Source organism: Mirounga angustirostris, unplaced genomic scaffold (assembly GCF_029215605.1).
Source record: "Mirounga angustirostris isolate CCGP_5_RB_7025 unplaced genomic scaffold, mMirAng1.0.hap1 SCAF_9, whole genome shotgun sequence".
In the NCBI taxonomy this organism is placed as follows: Eukaryota; Metazoa; Chordata; class Mammalia; order Carnivora; family Phocidae; genus Mirounga; species Mirounga angustirostris.
The window spans coordinates 5,756,159-5,776,140 of NW_026991717.1; the positions used below are offsets into that span (position 1 = coordinate 5,756,159).

Sequence of the window (19,982 nt, forward strand, 5' to 3'; positions counted from 1 at the left end):
TCGTGTGTCGTCCTGGCCTGCTCTTCCCTCACGGAAAAATCCTGTAGCTGATCCAGGGGAGGGCGAGAGCTCCACCGCCCGCCGGGGCAGAGAGCCGCGAGAACCCGCTTCCGGTCTGGGAGTCCAGGTTGAAGCTCATTGGCTCGCAGAGACGAGTGACAGGCCCCGAGCCAATGGCCTTCCGCCTAGTACGACTGCTTCCGGTTGGGCATCACACCCTCTCGTGTGGGTCGTGAGCTGCCGCCGTCCGGGGCTGAGGGGAACGGCGGGGTGCCCGTGTCGCCGCGGTCGCTCCTCGCCAGCCCTGCAGCTCGGATTCTAACCCGAGCTCCGTGCGGGCCTGCAGGGGGCGGGACCGTCCGGCCCACCTCTGCCTCGGGTCCGCGCCCACCGGAGGTTACCCCACCTCACACCCGAGGCTGCAGCGGCACAGCGCACGCCCCCGGGCCGGCTCGACAGCGCTCGGGCCGGAGAGGCCGCGGCCGGGACTGCGGGTACCGAGGTGAGCACCGCCCTGCGACCGCCCGCCCCGAGCGGTGACGTCACCGCCCTCGCCGGCGATTGGCCCGGGGAGGCTGCGGCAGCCAATGGGCGCCTGGCCCGGGGGGCGGCTCTTCAAACATTTAGTCCGCGGCGGCCGGCACCCGGGTCCTGGGCGGCTGCCGTGCATCCCCGCTCTTGCTCCCTCGAGACTGCCCGCCGGGAGGAGCTGCCCGAGGAGGGTGGAGGGCACAGGGTCAAGATCAAGGTCAGAGGCCCCCTTGGGTTAGGAGCCCAGGTCTGGGTCAAGGAGCTTTGGTCTCAGGAGGGACCCCATAGCTGACTTCAAAGCCGAACATGCTGTACGGAAAAAGCGGCGTTGTTTTTGTAACCACGGGACAGTGTATTCGCTTCCCGATTTATGTGTGAACTCTCTGGGGGCAGACAGCCGTCTTTCTCATCCGCCCAAGGGAAGGCAACAATAAATGCTTGCAGAACGAATAAATGACTAGGTGAGGTCCAGTTGAAATTGTGTTTATATAGGTCCCTTGAAAACCAGTAAGTACCACTGGACTTTCTAAAATCATCTCTAAGTCCTGGATTTGATAAGCTAGTACTTGCCTTGTGCCTGTCGTGATATGTGCCAGTACGTGAACCGTTTATTTCCATCTGTTCCGCACAGTTCTACAAGGTACGTACAGACAGCACCCTCTCCTATCCCCTGCCTTTGTAAAACTGAAGAAACTGAACTGGACTCAGAAAGCTTAAGTAAAGGGACCAAGGACACAGGCACAGCGGCAAACACGTGAACCCTGGAGTTGGTTGAACCCGCACAGGGCGCTGTCTCCCAAACGCTCTGCTTTGCCCTGGTGGGAAGAGCACTGTATGTGGAGTCGCGGGGCCTTGATTTCGGCCTCTGCCCTTCTTGGTCCTAAGTTATGTGATTGTGTAACGGTTACTTTCTCTAGGAGTCTCCTCTGTCAAATGGGGGTAATTCTGGTTCCCAAGATGACATGGGATAATGTGCCTGACACTGGGAGCCGGAGGGGCTCACATCCTAGGACAGCGTCTAAGGGAGAGGCTGCAGGGGGCGGGACCGCCCGGCTTAAATACCTGGTGCCTACTCCGTGGAGCAATGAGCTTGCTTGAGTCAAAGGGAAGGCACGGCAAGTGCCCCCATTCTGGGCAGCCCAGAATCGTCCTCAGTCTGGTGGGATTCCTAACGCTGTCCCGCCTCCCACCCCATTCAGGTGGCGGCCGGCATGGCCGAGGAGCGCCGCGGGTCCTGGTTCGGCTTCGGTTTCTGCGGCTTCGGGCAGGCGCTGGGCTCGGGGCGCGGGCGCCAGGTGCACAGCCCCGAGCCGCTGCGGACACCGGGCGCGGGCGCCGACGTCCGCCGCGTGAGCGCCAGCTGGAGCTACACCGCCGTCGTGACCCGTGAGCGCCCCCCTCCGTCCCGCTTGCGCCCCGGGCCCCGGGTGCGTGGCCCGGCCGCTCCCCAGCCCGCTCTCCGCTCTCGCAGGTGGAGGCCAGGTGCAGCTGTCGGGCGCGGCGGGCGGCGCGGCGGGCGGCTGCAGGGACGCGTGGGCCTCGGAGGCGCTCCTCGTGGTGCTGCGCGCCGGCCCGGAGCTGCAGGCCTGGGCGCCGGCTTGCGCGCTGCGCGGGGAGCCCCTGTGGACCCACACGCTGGTGCCGGAGGCCGAGGGGGCAGACGGCGCGGGCGCTGAGGCCCAGGCCGCGGCGCTGCCCCTGCTGCCCGGCGCGCGCGCCTACGTGAGTCCGCGGCCGCCCTTCTACCGGCCTCTGGCCCCGGAGCTGCGGGCGCGCCGCCTGGAGCTGGGCGCCGAGCACGCGTTGCTGCTGGACGAGGCGGGCCAGGTGTTCTCCTGGGGCCAGGGCAGGTGAGGGGGGCGTGGCCGGATGGGGGCGCGGGGCGGGGGCGGATAAACGTGGCTCCGAGTGGGGGCCCGCGCGCGTGATTGGGGAAGGAAGCGGAGGAGGACCCGCTTGCGCTCTCCCTTGCGCAGGCACGGACAGCTGGGCCACGGGACTCTGGAGGCCGAGCCGGAGCCGAGACTGCTGGAGGCGCTGCAGGGCCTTCCCATGGCCGAGGTGGCCGCCGGTGGCTGGCACTCCGTGTGTGTGAGTGGTAAGTGACATAGTGCTTCTCTGGACAAACTCAAGGTCTCCTAGGCTCCACACCTTCCTCCTCCTCTTCCAGTGTTGGTGGGTAGTCTAGCGAGGCCTCCTTCCACGTTCATCCCATATTAACCAGCCAGGTCTTTCAGGACTCCTCAGTGCCTCTCCAGGTCAGCCCTCTGCCCGGGCTATTACCCACTCGCACTGTGACTGTTGCAGATGTTTGCTGTCTTCTTCTTCTTTTTTTTTTTTTTTAAGATTTTATTTATTTATTTGACAGAGAGAGACCCAGCGAGAGCAGGAACACAAGCAGGGGGAGTGGGAGAGGGAGAAGCAGGCTTCCCGCTGAGCAGGGAGCCCGATGCCTGGCTCGATTCCAGGCCCCTGGGATCGTGACCTGAGCCGAAGGCAGACGCTTAACGACTGAGCCACCCAGGTGCCCCAGTGTTTGCTGTCTTCTGATGGTGGGCTCCCTACCTCTCCCAGGCCTCCGCCTCCAGCCAGGGCTGCGTTTCTAAAACACTCCGCAAGGGCGCAGGAAGGGGTGAGGAGGCAGCTGAGCTGAGGAGAATGGAGGAGAAAGGGTGCAGGGCGTCAGGTGGCCATGACGTGTGGCACACAGACACGCAGATGTCCACAGGGAGGATGATGGTGGTGAGGGTGAGCCCAGAATGAGGACCTTCGTTTGGGATCGTAAGTCCACCGCCCTGGCAGGCCACCCAGCTGTAGCTGATTGCTAGGCTGTTGGGTGAGGCTGGGAGCAGGCGGTCTTTGCAAGGGTCTGCACCTGGGGCTCTGGCGGCCGCTTCTGTCCCCGGGGGTGGGGGGGCAGCTTTAAAAACGTCGTGTGCCTGCACCCCCACCCCCACAGTCTCCTGTCAGGGGTCTGGCGTGGCAGCCACGCGTGGAAACTACTGGACCGGAGGGACGGGAAGAGAAGACTAGAAACAGCCAGATGGGAAGTCCCCCACTTCGGGTTGCTAGAAATTTGAGGTCTTAAGTTTGTTAGAGTTGGAGCACAGATGCTTCAGGCCGGACTTGTTAGGTTCAGATCATCACTTTGCCCCTGTGACCTTGGGCAGAGCACTTCACCTCTTCGCGTCCCCTGTTTTCTCACGAATAAAACAGGGATGTTGTCCTATAACCCTCCGTAGGGCTCTTCTGATAATTAAATGATCATATTTGAAAAGTGCTTAAAATTCTGGCACAAAGTAAACATTTGATAAAAATGAGCTGCTGTCATTAGTGAATTTTTACATGAGAGGAAAGGAAGGTGAGGGCTTCCAGAAGAGGCCTTCACTGGGACCAGTGGTGGGTGGGGCTGAGGAAAGGGGTGTCGTGGGCTCAGTGGGTTTGAAACGGAGGCCGTTGGGAATTTCCAGGGATACATTTCTGAAGTGTGTGTGGTGACGTGTTGCGTGAAAGTTAAGTTTATGCGAAGCAATCTCCAAAGGAGTTCTAGACCAAAGAAAAAGGTCCACAAGTCCAGCTTGACAAGAAACGGTTTACTAAAGGAGCTTCCGGACTCGTCTTGGGCGGCTGCAACGCAGCTGTGACCGCTGCCCCCTCCTGTCAGACCTGCTTTTATAGCCCTAGAGGCTGGGAGCCCGTGCTGGGCGAACACCCAGGAGGAGAATGTTCGAGAATAATTCTGTGTCTGTTCCCTCTCCAGAGCAGATCCAAGGACCTTATGCCCCAAGGGTGTTCTTAGGGTCTATTATGTGTGTTACTTAAAAAAAGAAAGTGTGCCTGGGGGCTGTTCTCAAGGAGGCTTCCTTCAGGTCTCCGAACTGTCGTCATGGCAGCGTTGTGCAAGATGGCGCTCGGCCGGTTCACGCGTGGAAGGTGGGCCGGGGGCAATTTAGCAACAAAGGGAAAAAGTGAAACTGGAGAGGAAGATCCAGGAGACCCTGTTTAAAGAAAAGGACGGGGGCTCCTGGGTGGCTCAGTTGGTTAAGTGACTGCCTTCGGCTCAGGTCATGATCCCAGGATCCTGGGATCGAGCCCCACATCGAACCCTGCATCGGGCTCCCTGCTCGGCTGGAAGCCTGCTTCTCCCTCTCCCACTCTCCCTGCTTGTGTTCCCTCTCACACTGTCTCTTTCTCTCTCTCTGTCAAATAAATAAATAAAATCTTTAAAAAAAAAAAAAAGCCGGAAGCACTTGAGGGGGAAGGGAGCCTGTAAGACCAGGAAGCTGGGGCACCTGGGTGGCTCAGTGGGTTGAGCGTTTGCCTTCGGCTCGGGTCATGATCCCGGTGACCTGGGATCGAGCCTCGCATTGGGCTCCCTGCTCGGCGGGAGGCCTGCTTCTTCCTCTTCCTCTCCCTCTGCTGGTCTCCCTGCTTGTACTCTCTCTCTGTCTCTCTGTCAAATAAATAAATAATTTAAAAAAAAAAAAAAAAGACCAGGAAGCTGCTGGGGCCTGTGGGAGGCACTGGCCAGAGGGCTGCCTGGGCGGGGCAGCATTAGTGGGTAATGCGGGCGTTTGGACGGATTCAGGGGCCTTAGGAGGGTGAGGGTGCGATTCACAGTCTGTTTAATGGGTCCCCTGCATCTCTTTTTCAGAGACTGGGGATATTTATATCTGGGGCTGGAATGAGTCCGGGCAGCTGGCCTTGCCCACCAGGAGCCTGGCAGAGGATGGAAAGACAGTTGCAAGGGAAGGTGAGGGTCAGTTCTTCCACGCATGCTTCTGTCCTTCCTGACTCCTGGCCACATGCTGGCCTGAGACCTTGTAGTGCTCAGAAGGGACACGGGACATCCTTGGGACCCCAGGACCCTCTGTAGGACTCCGGGCTCTGGGGAGGGATGGGGGTATGGCAGGGCTGATGCCTGCCTCCTCAGCGCACTCCCCCTGACCTGTCAACTCCAGCGCTTCTGGGGAACGCGGGGTCTGGGAGAGGCAGCCGTGGTGTCGATGGCAGGGGCCTCTTGGAGCTGTCGTGCCGCCTGAGGTCCTGGATGGCTAAGGTGTAGCCAGTGCTCCACGTTACCGGTCACGATCCTCCTCACTCTCTCTTGCTGCTTCTTTGAAGCCAGCGGACTGAATGAAGGTGGCCCCAGCGGGGGTGAGGACGGAGCCCCGGCCCCCTTCATAGCCCTCCAGCCCTTCCCAGCTTTACTGGATCTCCCTGGGGGCGCAGATGCAGTCAAGGCCAGCTGTGGCTCCCGGCACACAGCCGTGGTGACAAGTGAGTGGGGCTGGGCGGGCGGCTGACGATGGAGCAGGAAGGCCTCCACCCCATCCCTTAGCTGGTGCTGCAGACAAGGCTGTGATCCCCTTAAAAACTTCGACTTTGAGTGTCTCTGACAAGTACTGAGTAGCCACCTCCCTCAGCGAAAATAGCCCCAACCCCCATGGGGCTTTAACGGTAGCCCCCCAGCTGTCAGGCCGCGAAGGCCCCTCCTTCTGGAAGGACGCTAGTGTTTGCCGGCCGCTTGGTCCGAGCGGTCCAGGTGCTAAGCCTCCTGAACTCGGTAGCTGTGAGAGCCCGGCTGACCAGTTGGCGTCCAGGAAGGTAAACTTCTTCCACCTGGATCCTCTCCCGCCCCGGGTGTGATTAGACAGTTGTTAGAGAATATGCTGTGCTATGCCAGGCAGAGCTCAGGACACTTAGAAGGTGCTGGCTCTGGACCGTGTCAGGTCATGCTAGACAAATGCCTGTGACACCCCCTTACTGTCCTTCTGGTTGTAGGAACTGGCGAGCTGTACACCTGGGGCTGGGGTAAGTAAAAGGTTTGTTTGTGTGATGCTTAAACCAGGGGAGGAAGGGGCCCGGGGGCAGAGGGCAGGAGACGACAACCATGCGGCAGGCGGAAGCAGGGGCCTCGGCCTGACCCCTGGGAAGTCTGGGACGGAAATGCTGCATATTCCCTTGCCTAGAACAGATCTAAGCGCACTGGAGTCAGAGACCACATGGGAGAGTAGTAGATATTGGTACTTCCCGTGTATCTTTCTGAAAAATTGTCTTGAGGGAAGAGTTAGGCAGCATTTATGACACCTCTCTTGGTCTGGCATTGGGGTCTGGGGTTAGGAGCAGAGAACCTGGAAGAGCATCTTGCCTGGTGTGGCTGGTGGCAGCTGCCTCTTGGGGACCTGGGGGGCAGCGTGGCCCCGAAGGCTCTGTGGCGCTGGCCTCCTGAATTTCCAGAGCAGACACCAGCGGAGTGGTGGCTCAAGCCCTGCACACTTTGGTTGATGGGCTGATTTTCCTTCCTGGAGGGGACAAGCCCCAAGGCCCAGGGGGGAGGATGGCCAAGCGGCTCATTTCCCTTTAGGTAAATATGGACAGCTTGGCCACAAGGACACGACCAGCTTGGATCGGCCCCGCCGTGTGGAATATTTTGTAGATAAGCAGCTCCAAGTCAGGGCCGTGAGCTGTGGGCTCTGGAACACGTACGTGTGTGCTGTGGAGAGAGGGGAGAGCTGACAGCCACGGGTAAGGGCGTGAAATGAATGTATAGTTAATGATCCAGTCACACCAGTGAACCTCACCCCAGCCAAGGAAACCATTGCCGGCACCCCAGAGGCCCCGCGTCTGCCCTCACCGCAGAGCCGCGTCGTCAACTTTGTCCTCGTGTTGGTGACACCTCCGGAGCTCTGGAAGGGCATGCCCAAGGCCCGCACTGCAGACACAGTGAAATCCGAACCTCTGGGCGCGGAGCCTGGAGGGGGTAGATTTCAAAGCTCCCCCAGCCAACCCAAGGTGATTTGAGATCGTGCCAAGATTGGGGACCGGCAGGGGTCATCTTGGTCATCTTTCCTTACCTATTTTCACTTAGAGTTGTATCACCCTTGTATGCATCCTTGGTCAATAGAGTTTAGTTTGTTTGCTTTGAACTTTATGTAAATGAAGTCATTTTGGATATGTTCCTTTGTGTCTTGTTTGTTATCCATCTGCCTTGTGCCCTGAAGTTCATTCATGTTTATTGTTAACGGTATTCCATCCTGTGAATACACCTCCTTATATATTCTTTTGTTGGTCATTTTTTCTTTTATTGAGTTAAAATACACATAAAAATATATTATCCTAACCATTTTTTTCCCCAAGATTTTATTTATTTATTTGACAGAGACACAGTGAGAGAGGGAACACAAGCAAGGGGAGTGGGAGAGGGAGAGGCAGGCCTCCCGCTGAGCAGGGAGCCCAATGCGGGGCTCGATCCCAGGACCCCGGGATCATGACCTGAGCTGAAGGCAGACGCCTAACGACTGAGCCACCCAGGCACCCCTGTCTTTTTTTTTTTTTTTTTTAAGATTTTATTCATTTGACAGAGAGAGACACAGTGAGAGAGGGAACACAAGCAGGGGGAGTGGGAGAGGGAGAAGCAGGCTTCCTGTGGATCAGGGAGCCCGATGCGGGGCTCGATCCCAGGACCCTGGGACCATGACCTGAGCCGAAGGCAGACGCTTGACGACTGAGCCACCCAGGCGTACCTACCCATTCATCTATTGATGGACACTTGGGCTGCTTCCATAATTGGCTATTGTAAATAACGCTGCTATACACATAGGGATGCATGTATCCCTTTAAATTCATGTTTTTGTATTTTTTGGGTAAACACTCAGTAGGGTAATTCTATTTTTAACTTTTTGAGGATGGTCTGTTTTCCACAGTGGCTGCACCAGTGGAGGGTTCCTCTTTTGCCACATCCTTGCCAACACTTGATATTTGTCTTCGATTCTAGCCATTCTGACGGTGTGAGGTGATCTCTCATTGTGTTACGATTTGCGTTTCCCTGATGATGAGTGAAGTGGAGCATCTTTTCGTGTGTCTGTTGGTCATCTGCATGTCTTCTTTGGAGGTAGGCTGCCTTTTAGTTGGTTGTTTCCTTCACTGTGCGGAAGCTTTTTATTTTGATGAAGTCCTGATAGTTTATTTTTGCTTTTATTTCCCTCGTCTCAGGAGACGTATCTAGAAAAGTGTTGCTGCCGTGTGAGAGAGATGACTGCCTGTACTCCCTTCTGGGAGTTTTATGGTTTCAGGGCTCACACTTAGGCCTTTAATCCATTTTGAGTTTATTTTTGTGTGTGGTGAAAGCAAGTGGTCCAGTTTTTTGTTTGGGGGTTTTGGGGTTTTTTTTTGCGTGTGGCTGTCCAGTTTTCCTAACACCATTTGTTGATGAGACTGTCTTTTTCCCATTGGATATTCTTTCCTGCTTTGTCAAAGATTAATTGACCATATAATTGTAGGTTTGTTTCTGGGTTTTCTATTCTGTTCCACTGATCTATGTGTCTATTTTTATGCCAGTACCATACTGTTGATTACTACAGCTTCATAATATAACTTGAAGTCTGGAATTGTGATACCTCTGGTCTTGTTTTTGCTTCTCAAAATTGCTTTGGCTGTTCAGGATCTTTTGTGGTCCCATGCAAACTTTAGGCTTATTCTAGTTCTATGAAAAATGCTGTTGGTATTTTGATAGGGACTGCTCTGTATGTTATCTTTAAGACTTAATTTGTGGCCTAATATGTGGTCTGTTGTGGGGAGTGTCCCATGTGCACCTGAGAAGAATGTATGTGCTGCTCTTGGCTGGAGTGTTGTGCATATGTCTGTCAGATCCAGTTAGTTTACTGTGTGATGCACGTCCTCTGTTTCCTTCTGTCTGGTTGTTCTGTCCGTTATTGTGAGTGGGATGTTGAAGTCTCCCAACTGTTACTGCAGAACTGGTTTCTCCCAGGATCATAGGGGAAGAGAGGAAAAAATGAAACAAGACGAAACCAGAAGGGAGACAAACCGTAAGAGACTCTTAATCTCAGGAAACAAACCGAGGGCTGCTGGAGGGGAGGAGGCTGGGGGATGGGGTAATGGGTGATGGACACTGCGGAGGGTATGTGTTGTAATGAGCACTGGGTGTTATGTAAGACTGATGAATCACAGACCTGTACCCCTGAAACAAATAATACATTATATGTTAATAAAAAAACTTGTTTCTCCCTTCAATTCTGCTAGTTTTTGCTTCACATATTTTAATGGTCATTAGGTGTGTAAATGCTGATAATTTTTATATTTTCTTGCTGTATGGAGCCTTTTATTAATATGTAATGTTCTTTTTTGAGTCATGTACCTTTTTTGATTGAAAGTCTATTTTGTCTGATATTAGTGTAGCTCCTACTCTCTTTTGATGTCTGTTTGCTTGGAATATCTCTTTACATCTTTTCACTTTCAGCCTGCGTATGTCTTGGATCTTAAGTGAGCCTCTTGTAGGCAGCATACAGTTGTACATGTGTTTTTAGCCATTATGCCAATTGCGGTCTTTTTTATTTTATTTTTTTAAAGATTTTTTAAAAATTTATTTATTTGAGAGAGAGCATGAGAGAGAGAGAGCACATGAGAGTGGGGAGGGCCAGAGGGAGAAGCAGACTCCCTGCCGAGCAGGGAGCCCGATGCGGGACTCGATCCCGGGACTCCAGGATCATGACCTGAGCCGAAGGCAGTTGCTGAACCAACTGAGCCACCCAGGCGCCCAATTGCTGTCTTTTTAAAAAAATATTTTATTTATTGGGGCGCCTGGGTGGCTCAGTCGTTAAGCGTCTGCCTTCGGCTCAGGTCATGATCTCAGGTCCTGGGATCGAGCCCCACATTGGGCTCCCTGCTCAGCGGGAAGCCTGCCTCTCCCTCTCCCACTCCCCCTGCTTGTGTTCCCGCTCTCGCTGTGTCTCTCTCTGTCAAATAAATAAATTAAAAAAAAAATTTTTTATTTATTTGAGAGAGAAAGAAAGCCCGAGCAGGGGGGAGGGACAGAGGGAGAAGCAGGCTCCCTGCTGAGCAGGGAGGCCAAAGTGGGATTCGATTCCAGGACCCTGAGATCATGACCAGAGCCAAGGCACACGCTTAACCAGCTGAGTCCCCCAGACGCCCCCCAATCGCTGTCTTTTGATTGGAGAATTAAACCCATTTCCATTTAAACTAATTACTGATGAGGAGGGACTGACTTCTGTCATCATGCTATTTGTTTTCTCTACATACTGTCACTTTTTGGTCCCTTATTTCCTGCATTTCTTCTTTTGTGTTTAGGGTGATTTTTTTTTTTTGCAGTGAAATGTTTAAATCTCTTTGTGTCCTTTTGTGCAACCTCATAGCTATTTCTTTTGTGGCTGCTGCAGGGATTACATTTAATATCAAAATTGTAACATTCTAATTTGAATTTATAGCAACTTATCTTTAATAACCTGGAAAAACTCTCTCCTCTATATAGCTCTGCCCCCACCCCTTTGTTGTTGATGTCCTAAAATTACAGAACATGAACTAATAATTCTTTTAAATGCATTAGTCTCCCAAATCATGTAGAAAATAAGATTTGGAGTTAACAAACCAAAGGTACAGTGAAACTACCTTTTACATTAATAATTGTTTTTCTTTGAATGAATTAGTTTAAGTCACATGGACAACAAAAAGTACAGTTACAAGCCAGTTGTACAATAAGAGATTTTATAATTGCCAATGTATTTACCTTTATTGAGGTCTTCATTTCTCCCTATGGTTTCACGTTACTTGATCTTGTTGAGGATGCTTTGTATGTGATGATTCGCTTCTCTCTTGCTGCTTTTAAGTTTTGCTCTTTGTCTTTTGAAAATTTGTGATGTGTCTTAATATGGGTCTGAGTTCATCTTACTTGGGAGTTCATTGAGCTTCTGGGATGTTTATAGTCATGTCTTTCTTCAAATTCGGGAAGTCTTCAGCCATTATTTCTTCAAATGCTCTCTTTGCCCCTTTCTCTCTCCTCTTTCCGGGACTCCCATGATGTAGGTGTTGGCCTTGAGTTGATGTCCTAGAGGTCTGTTAGGCTCTGTTCGCTTTTGCTCAGTCCTTTTTTCTTTCTGCTCGTCAGTCTCAATCATCCCCATTGTCCTGTCTTCAGTATCTGATTCTTTCCTCTGCCTGCTCAACTCTGCCTTTGACTCCCTCTGGTGAGGTTTTAATTTGAGAACTATACTTCGCAGCTCCAGAATGTCTTTTTAGGTTTTCCATCTCCTTAATATTTCCGTCTTGTTCACACGCTTTCTTGACTTTCTCCACATCTTCCTTTAGCTCTTTAAGCATGTTTAAGACCATTGTTTGAAAGCCTTTGTCAAACATGTCTGCCATTAAGCTTTTCAGGGACAGATCCTTTATTTTTTTCTTTGAATTGGCATACTTTCCTGTTTCTCTGTAAACCTTTTGACATTTGTTGAACAGGGGACATTTGAATCCAGTAATGTGGTAACTCTGGAAATTGGATTCTCCCCTCTTTCCAAGGATTGCTGTTTTTTGTTATTTTTTTTCTTATTGTAAGCTGTCTCTGTACCAAGAGTCAGCCTGAGGTGTAAACTTTGTCTTCTTATGTCTTTTCTAAGCCTTTCCTTGGGCATACACAATCCCTTTCTAATTTTCCCCACATATGCAGAAGTTTTGGAATGCGCTAGTCTTTTTTTTTTTTTTTTTTTTAGATTTATTTATTATTAGGGAGCATGTGTGTGCAGCATTGAGGGGAGGGGCAGAGAGAGAGAGAGAGAGAGGGAGAGAAAATCTCAAGCTGACTCCCTGCTGAATGTGGAGCCCATTGCAGGGCTTGGTCTCACAACCCTGAAATCACGACCTGAGCAGAAATCAGAGTCGGACATTCAACTGACTGCATCACCCAGATGCCCCCAATGTGCCGGTCTTTAATGTGTGGTTCCTTCTAAAAGGTGAAAAGTGAAAAATGAAGGGGGAACCAAAAGGCACCGGCCCTTCAAATCTCCTGGAAGTCGCTTGAACCAGAGTGGGGACAGACCTGCAACGATGCGCGGAGGTACCGCAACCCTGGCCGCCTGCCTTTCCGCACCCCCGTGATCAGAAGCAGCACCCAGAACACAGAGCCCTGCTTTTGGAGGACAGGTTCCTTTTGCCCACCCTGACTCTTAGAACTGTGTGGCGGCTGCTTGGGGAATATTTGGACAGCTGCTGCCAGGTGGCGGGGCGGCGGGGGGTGGCCGCCACTGTGCGGAGCTGAAACTGCCCAAAGTTCATCACAGTTTTTACCATCCACGCCTCCCCCTGCAAGTGGCAAGCCTTCAGCAATCTCGGGTTCCAGAACAGTTACACCAAACCGATTCTGCCAGCGCCATCGTCGTCTAGGTGTGGAGACGGGTACTTCCTTCTCTGCCTTTTCCCAGAATCCTCTCCGATGGTCATTTTTGTTTCTGATTGTTGGTCACCAGCCTCGTGCACATGTGTCCAGGTTCATCTGCAGAATATTCAGAGTAGAACTGGCGGCCGAGGTATCTTTACCAGAACACTGTGTAGCCCCACCAGCAGCGTGGGGTTCGTAGCGGCTCAAACACCAGGCGGACATGCGGCGGTTTCCGTTTGTGTTTCCCCCAGTACTAGGGAGGTTGGGCAGCCTTTCATTTATTTATTGGCCATTTGGAGTTTTTCTGTTTTAAATGCCTGTTTCCGTTTTCTGCCCTTTTAAATTTTTCTGTAAAGTCCCTTAATGGTTACATGTTGAGAATGTTTTCTGCCATGTTGGTTTTTCAGTCTGTGTGGTATCTTTTGGTGTTAACCAGTTTGTGTTAAATGTTACTCTGTGCCAAGTAATGCTCAGAGTGTTTTACAGATAACAAACAACAACTTTTGATCAATAAAAGTGCTTAATATCAACTTTATCAGCATTTCCCTTTATGGTTAATTGGTGTATGTACACATATTTGACTTAGAAATTATTCCTGACTGTGGTGTCTTTAAGATACCTTTTTTTTTTTAAGATTTTATTTATTTATTTGACACAGAGAGAGGGAGTGAGCAAGCACAAGCAGGGGGAGCAACAGAGGCCGAGAGAGAGGCAAGCTCCCCACTGAGCAGGGAGCCCGATGCAGGGGTGGATCCCAGGACCCTGGGATCACGACCTGAGCTGAAGGCAGATGCTTAATGACTGAGCCACCCAGGCGCCCCTTTTTTTTCTTGTGGTAAAATATACTTAACATAAAAGTTACCATTTAGCCGTTTTTAAGTGTATAGTTCAGTGGTATTAGGTACATTCCCATTGTTGTGCAACCAGCACCATCCACCTCCAGGACTTTTTAAAAATTCTCTACTGAAATTCTATACCCATTAAACACTAAGTCCTTAAGCCCCGCACACCCACCCCCAGCTTCCGTCATTCTACCATCTGCCTCATTTTGATCTTTTTTCAAGCAGCTAGCCATTATGTCCACACCCATATGCCACCATTATCTTGTACCTAGGTTCTATATGTATTTGAGTCTATTTCTAGACTTTCTGTTCTGATCTGGTCCGTACCACATTGCATCATAGAAGCTCTGTAGGATATTTTGTTTTGATAGGGCTTGCACCCCTCCCCTCCTGTAGTCCAGTTGTTTCCTTTTATGTTTTGGGAGTTTTTAAAATATATTCTGGGGGCGCCTGGGTGGCTCAGTCATTGGGCGTCTGCCTTCGGCTCAGGTCATGATCCCAGGGTCCTGGGATCGAGCCCCACATTGGGCTCCCTGCTCGGCGGGAAGCCTGCTTCTCCCTCTCCCACTCCCCCTGCTTGTGTTCCCTCTCTCGCTGTGTCTTTCTCTGTCAAATAAATAAATAAAATCTTTAAAAAAAATAAAATAAAATATATTCTGGATACGTGTCTTTCATCAGATACATGACTTGCAAATATTTTCTCCTAGTTGGTGATTTGTCTCTTCAGTCTCTTGGCAGTATCTCGTGCAAAGCAAGTCTTAAAAATGACTCAAGTCCAACTCGCCATTTTTTTTCTTTTATGGATGTTTTTGATGTCCTAACTAAGAATTCTGCCTAACCAAACACCATGAGTGTTTTCTGTTCTAAAAGAAACATTGGTTTAGATTTTAATGTTTAGATCTTTGATCTAAGTTTTGCCTTATAAGGAGTGAGGCATAGGTAGAGCTTTGTTTGGCATGTGAATATCTAATTATTCAACACCATCTGTTGAAAATACTATCCTGTCTTGCCTTTGCACCTTCTTCAGGAACCATTTGACTACATTTGTGTGGGTCTTTATAGACTCACTGTTCTGTTCACTGACCCGTTTCTGTCCTTTCACCAATAAATGCCACCTTGTCTTGATTGCAATAGCTATATAACTAGCCTCAAATTAGATAGGGTGAGTCCTCTAAGTTGGTTCTTTTAAAAAATTCTTAGGCTATTCTAGTTTGTGTTTCCATATAATGTATGTTAATGTATCTATCTACCAAAAATATTCTGCTGGGACTTTGAATGGAACTACATTAGATCTATAGATCATTTGGGGGAGAACAGATATTTCACTATGTTGAGTCTTCCAATCCAAGAGTATAGTATATGTGTTTAGGCTTTATCTCTTCCGTCAGTATTCTACAGTTTTCAGCAGATACTGATATGTGTTGTGTTTGATTTATACCTAGGTGTATGTAGTTCATTGTTTTGGAGTTATTTTAAATGCTGTTTTGCAAATTTTAGTTTTCGATTGTTGATTGCTAGTATGTAGAAATGAGGTTGATTTTGTAGGTTAGCCTTGTGTTCTATGGCCTTGCTAAGCTACTAATTGGAGCTTTTTGTAGGTTCCTTGGAATCCACACAATCACGTCTGTGAATAAAGACAGTTTAATTTCTTCTTTCCAATCTGTCTTTTTTTTTTAAGGAAGGAGCATTTATTTATTTAAAGATTTTATTTATTTATTTGACAGACAGCGAGAGAAAGAACACAAGCAGGAGGAGTGGGAGAGAGAGAAGCAGGCTCACCGCTGAGCAGGGAGCCCGATGCGGGGCTCAATCCCAGGACCCTGGGACCATGACCTGAGTCGAAGGCAGACGCTTAACAACTGAGCCACCTAGGTGCCCCTATATGTCATTTCTTTCTTCTTGCCTTATTGCACTGGTTAGGAATTCCAGTATAATACTTTTTGGGTTTTTTTTTAAGATTTTATTTATTTGAGAGAGTGAGAGAGCACAAGCAGGGGGAGTGGCAGGCAGAGGGAGAAGCAGGCTCCCGGCTGAGCAGGGAGCCTGACATGGGACTCAGTCCCAGGACCCCAGGATCATGACCTGAGCTGAAGGCAAACGCTTAACCGCCTGAGCCACCCGGGCACCCTCCAGTATAATATTCAATAGTAGTAGTGAGAGTAGACCTCTTTCCCTTGTGATCTTACGGGGAAAGCATGCAGTCTTTAGTCGTTATATGTTACCTATGAGTTGACTTTGGTAGATGCCATTTATCAGGTTAAGGAACATTCCTTTTTTTCCTAATTTTCTGGAAGTTTTTATCATGAATTTTGTTAAATGCTTTCTTCCATCAATTGATACGATCATGTGGATTTTCTTCTTTGGTTTGTTAATATGGTAGATTACAGTGATTTAATTTAAAAATTATATTGTTTACATACCGCAGAGTTCACCCTTTTAAGCTACACAACTCAGTGGTTTTTGGTATATTCACAGTGTGCAACAACCATAACCACAATCTAGTTTCAGAACATTTTCCTAACCCTCCAAAGCAACCCCTTACCGATTAGTAGCCACTGCCCATTTACCTCTAGCCCCTGACAACCACTACTCTCACTTTCTATTTCTATGATTTGCCTATTCTAGATGTTTCACATAAATGGAATCATAGGGGCGCCTGGGTGGCTCAGTTGGTTAAGCGACTGCCTTCGGCTCAGGTCATGATCCTGGAGTCCGGGATCGAGTCCCGCATCGGGCTCCCTGCTCGGCGGGGAGTCTGCTTCTCACTCTGACCCTCCCCTCTCTCATGTGCTCTCTCTCATTCTCTCTCAAATAAAATAAATAAATAAAAAAAAAATAAATGGAATCATACAACATATAGCTTTTTATGTCAGGGTTCTTTGACTTAGCACAGTATTTTCAAGGTTCATCCATGTTGTAGCATGTATTCCTTTTTATGGTTGCATAATACTGTGTGGATATACTTTATGAACAGTTGAATGATTTCTACTTTTTTGCTATTATGAATAATGTTGTAAACATTCGTAAATATATTTTTGCGTGAACATGTTTCAATTGGGTATTAATACCTAGGAGTGAGGGCCGCCTGGGTGGCTCAGTTGGTTAAATGTCTGACTTTGGCTCGAGTTCTGATCTTGGGGTCCTGGGTTCGAGACCCGCATCTGGCTCCCTGTTCAGCAGGGAGTCTGCTTGTCCCTCTCCCTCTGCCCCTCCCCCTGCTCATGCTCGCTCGCTCTCAAATAAAATCCCTCGCCGAGCAGGGAGCCCGATGTGGGGCTCCATCCCTGGACACCGGGATCATGACTGAGCTGAAGGCAGATGCTTAACCAACTGAGCCACCCAGGCGCCCCATAAATAAAATCTTAAAAAAAAAAACCTAGGAGTGAAATTGCTGGGTCCCATGGTAAGTTAACTTTTTAAGGAAACACCAGACTTTTCCAAAGTAACTGCCCCATCTTACATTTCCACCAGCAATCTAGAGCCAGCCTTGTCAGGGTAAACCCTACTTTGTGATGATGTGTATTCTTTTAGGTTATTGGATTCAGTTTGCTATAATTAAGGATTTTTGTGTCTGTTCACAAGGGATATTGGTCTGTAGTTTTCTTGTTTCGTGTTTCTGTGGTTTTGATACCAGGGTCATGCTCATAAAATGAGTGAAAAGTGGTCTGTCTACTGTTTTCTGGAAGAAATTATATAGAATTAGTGTTATTTAGAATCTACTGGTAATACTATCTGGGCCTGGAGTTTTCATTTTCAGAAGGTTTGCAATAATGGGTTAAATTTCTTTGATTGCTGTAGGACTATTCGGATTATTTTTGGGGCGAGTTTGATAATTTATGTCAGGGAATTTGTCCACTTGAGTTGTCAGATTTCTGTGCATGGTTTATAATATTCATTCATGATCCCTTTCAAGTTTGTAGAATCTGTAGTGATAGCCTTACTTTGATTCCTAGTATTTTCTCATCACTAAAAGTTTACCAATTTTTTTTTTTTTTTGAACCAGATTTTTATTTCCTCTGTATTGCTTTGGTCTTTTCAACTTCGTTGCTTCTTGCTCTTAAGTTTACTTCCTTTCTTCTTGTGAGGTTACTTTGGGTTGTTTAATGTAGAAGCTTAAATTATTGAGACTTTTCTTCTAATATAAGCATTTGATACTGTAAAAATTTCCTCTATTGATTTAACTACATCTCAAACTTTGATATTTCGTATTTTAATTTTTGTTCAGCTGAAAGTATCTGAATTTCATTTGAAACTTTCTTTTTTTAAAGATTGTATTTGGGCATTTTCTGAGAGGGTTTGTTGTTGTTATGGTTTAATTCCATTATGGTCAGAGAACATTTTGATCAGTTAAATTTATAAAAAATTTGGGGCACCTGGGTGGCTCAGTCAGTCAAGTGTCCATCCAACTCTTACTTTTGGCTCAGGTCATGACCTCATGGGTTGTGAGATCGAGCCCCGAGTTGGTCTCCATTGCTCAGCGGGGAGTCTGCTTGAGGATTCTCTCCCTCTGCCCCTCTGTGTGCATGGGCTCTCTAAAATAAATCTTTAAAAAATTTGTTAAGGCTTATGATCCAGAATATGGTCTATTTTGGTGACTATTCCATATGCACTTTACAAAAGAACATGTTTTCTGCTGTTGCTGGATGGTGTTCTGCAATTAGGTCCAGCTGGTTATTGGTGGGATTAGTTTCTTCTAGAACCTTGACTTTTTTATCTGGTAAATTTGTCCATTTTTTCCTTTCAGTTCTATTGGTTTTTGCTTTGTGTATTTTGAAGCTGTTTTAGGTGTATAAACATTGAGAACTGGAATGTCACTGAAAATGGTGTAGGGAACTCCAGGGCTCTTTCTATAAAAGCAGCTAATGAACTGGCAGAAACTGTCAGTCAACTTTTGCAGAACTCTTGAAATCCAGTCAAAAACTTGCCCTAACCAGGGGAAGAAGTTGCTTTGCTGGAAGTGTGCTGTGACCTTTTTAAATCTCCTGCCGACCACACCCGGTGGGGGGGGGGGGGGAATGGGGGGGGAGGGGAGTAACGAGGACAAGAGCTCACATTTCTGGTGCATGTTTGTGGCACCAGAGGGAGGAATACAGTCCTTCTCAAAGAATTGTGACTGGATTTCGACCTCTCTGGCATTTCCCGGAAAGACCAACAGTAAGAGCTGGCCTTTGTTTTGTCAGACTCCATGTTCCCAAGGCTGGGTGGCTTTTGCCAAAAATATTTATTGGCACAAGAATTGGCTGCAGCAGCTTGGAGAAGGGACGATAGTTGGGACAGGCAACAGACATACAAAAAAGCCTGGGAAGAAAGAAGTTGGGAAAGGAGATACGTAGGGAAAGGCCTTTTAAAGCTCCCACCGTGTACTGAGGAACTGAGAAAGCACAGCCCACACCTAGGGCTGGTGTAGACAGATGCTCAGAAAAGCCTGAGAAAACATCAGGTTTCACTCAGGCTAGTCTTTAGGCTCCACACAAGCAAGAAGTAGAGGCTGAGACAGAGTTGTCTCATGGCTAAGCCATGAAGGAATGTGCCAAATGTGATAATTTTTCTTTTAAAGTTTATTTTTAGTAATCTCTGCACTCATCATGGGACTCGAACTCACAACCCCAAGATCGTGAGTTGCATGCTCCTCCCACTGAGCTAGCCTGGTGCCTCTCATTTTTCTTTTAATAAGTGAGTTTAGCAAGCAGAATACAAGAGCAATATACAGAAATCAACTGTATTCCTAGAGGCAGGCAACAACCAGGAATTGTAATTTAAGAATATCACAGCAGCATCAAGAAATATGAAATACTTAGGAATAAATCTGACAGAGATGTGAAAGATCTGTATATATGACCTATAAAATATCGATGAGAGAACATCTAAAATGGAGATGTCAGTTCTCCCTAAATTCTTCTATAGATTCAATAATCCTCGATTTTTTGTAGAAACTGACAAGCTAATTCTGAAATTCATATGAAAATGCAAAGGACCTAGAACAGCCAAAGTGACTTTTAAAGGTATAAGCGTCTGGCTGGCTCAGTACATAGAGCATGCGACTCTTGATCCCAGTCATGAGTGCAAGTCCCACATGGGGTGGGAGCCTACTTAAGTGACAGAAATGAAAAAATAAAATTAGAAAGCTAACACTCGTTTCAAGAATATTAAATCTTTAGTAATCAAGACCATAGAGTATGGGCATTAGGACCAATGGATACAGCTGATTTTCGACAGCGGTACAAAGGCAGTGCAGTGGAGAAAGGACAGCCTTTCAACTAACGTTGCTAGACAACTTGATATCTGTATGCAAAGAAAATGCACTTGAAGTCAGACGTGGAGCCATACACACAAATACACAGAGCCCAAACGGATCACAGACATAAATGCAAAACCTGAAATTTTAAACTTCTAGAAGACCGTTCCCTCATGGATTAGGTAATGAT

The 19,982-nt window shown here is 48.5% G+C and overlaps 1 protein-coding gene across 16 annotated transcripts; it reads left to right on the forward strand.

Moving 5' to 3' along the window:
• The first annotated feature begins 60 nt into the window (after positions 1-60).
• Positions 61-13,345, forward strand: RCCD1 (RCC1 domain containing 1). Of its 16 annotated transcripts, none has more exons than XR_008507948.2 (10): positions 61-502; positions 1,731-1,917; positions 2,003-2,381; positions 2,508-2,629; positions 5,186-5,284; positions 5,656-5,811; positions 6,316-6,345; positions 6,899-7,059; positions 8,309-8,425; positions 12,291-13,343. XR_008507948.2 is itself a non-coding variant. In XM_064569868.1 (9 exons), the coding sequence occupies exons 2-8, from the start codon at positions 1,743-1,745 to the stop codon at positions 7,048-7,050; spliced, it is 1,113 nt and encodes a 370-aa protein (XP_064425938.1). In that variant the 5' UTR covers positions 61-502; positions 1,731-1,742; the 3' UTR covers positions 7,051-7,059; positions 12,291-13,341. The 16 variants fall into 16 exon arrangements, 12 of the variants coding, with proteins under 12 accessions (XP_064425938.1, XP_045755336.1, XP_064425940.1 ...); XR_010404830.1 differs by lacking the exon at positions 12,291-13,343 and adding an exon at positions 8,527-9,980; XR_010404831.1 differs by lacking the exon at positions 6,899-7,059 and having other exon boundaries at positions 12,291-13,345.
• Positions 13,346-19,982: the final 6,637 nt, after the last annotated feature.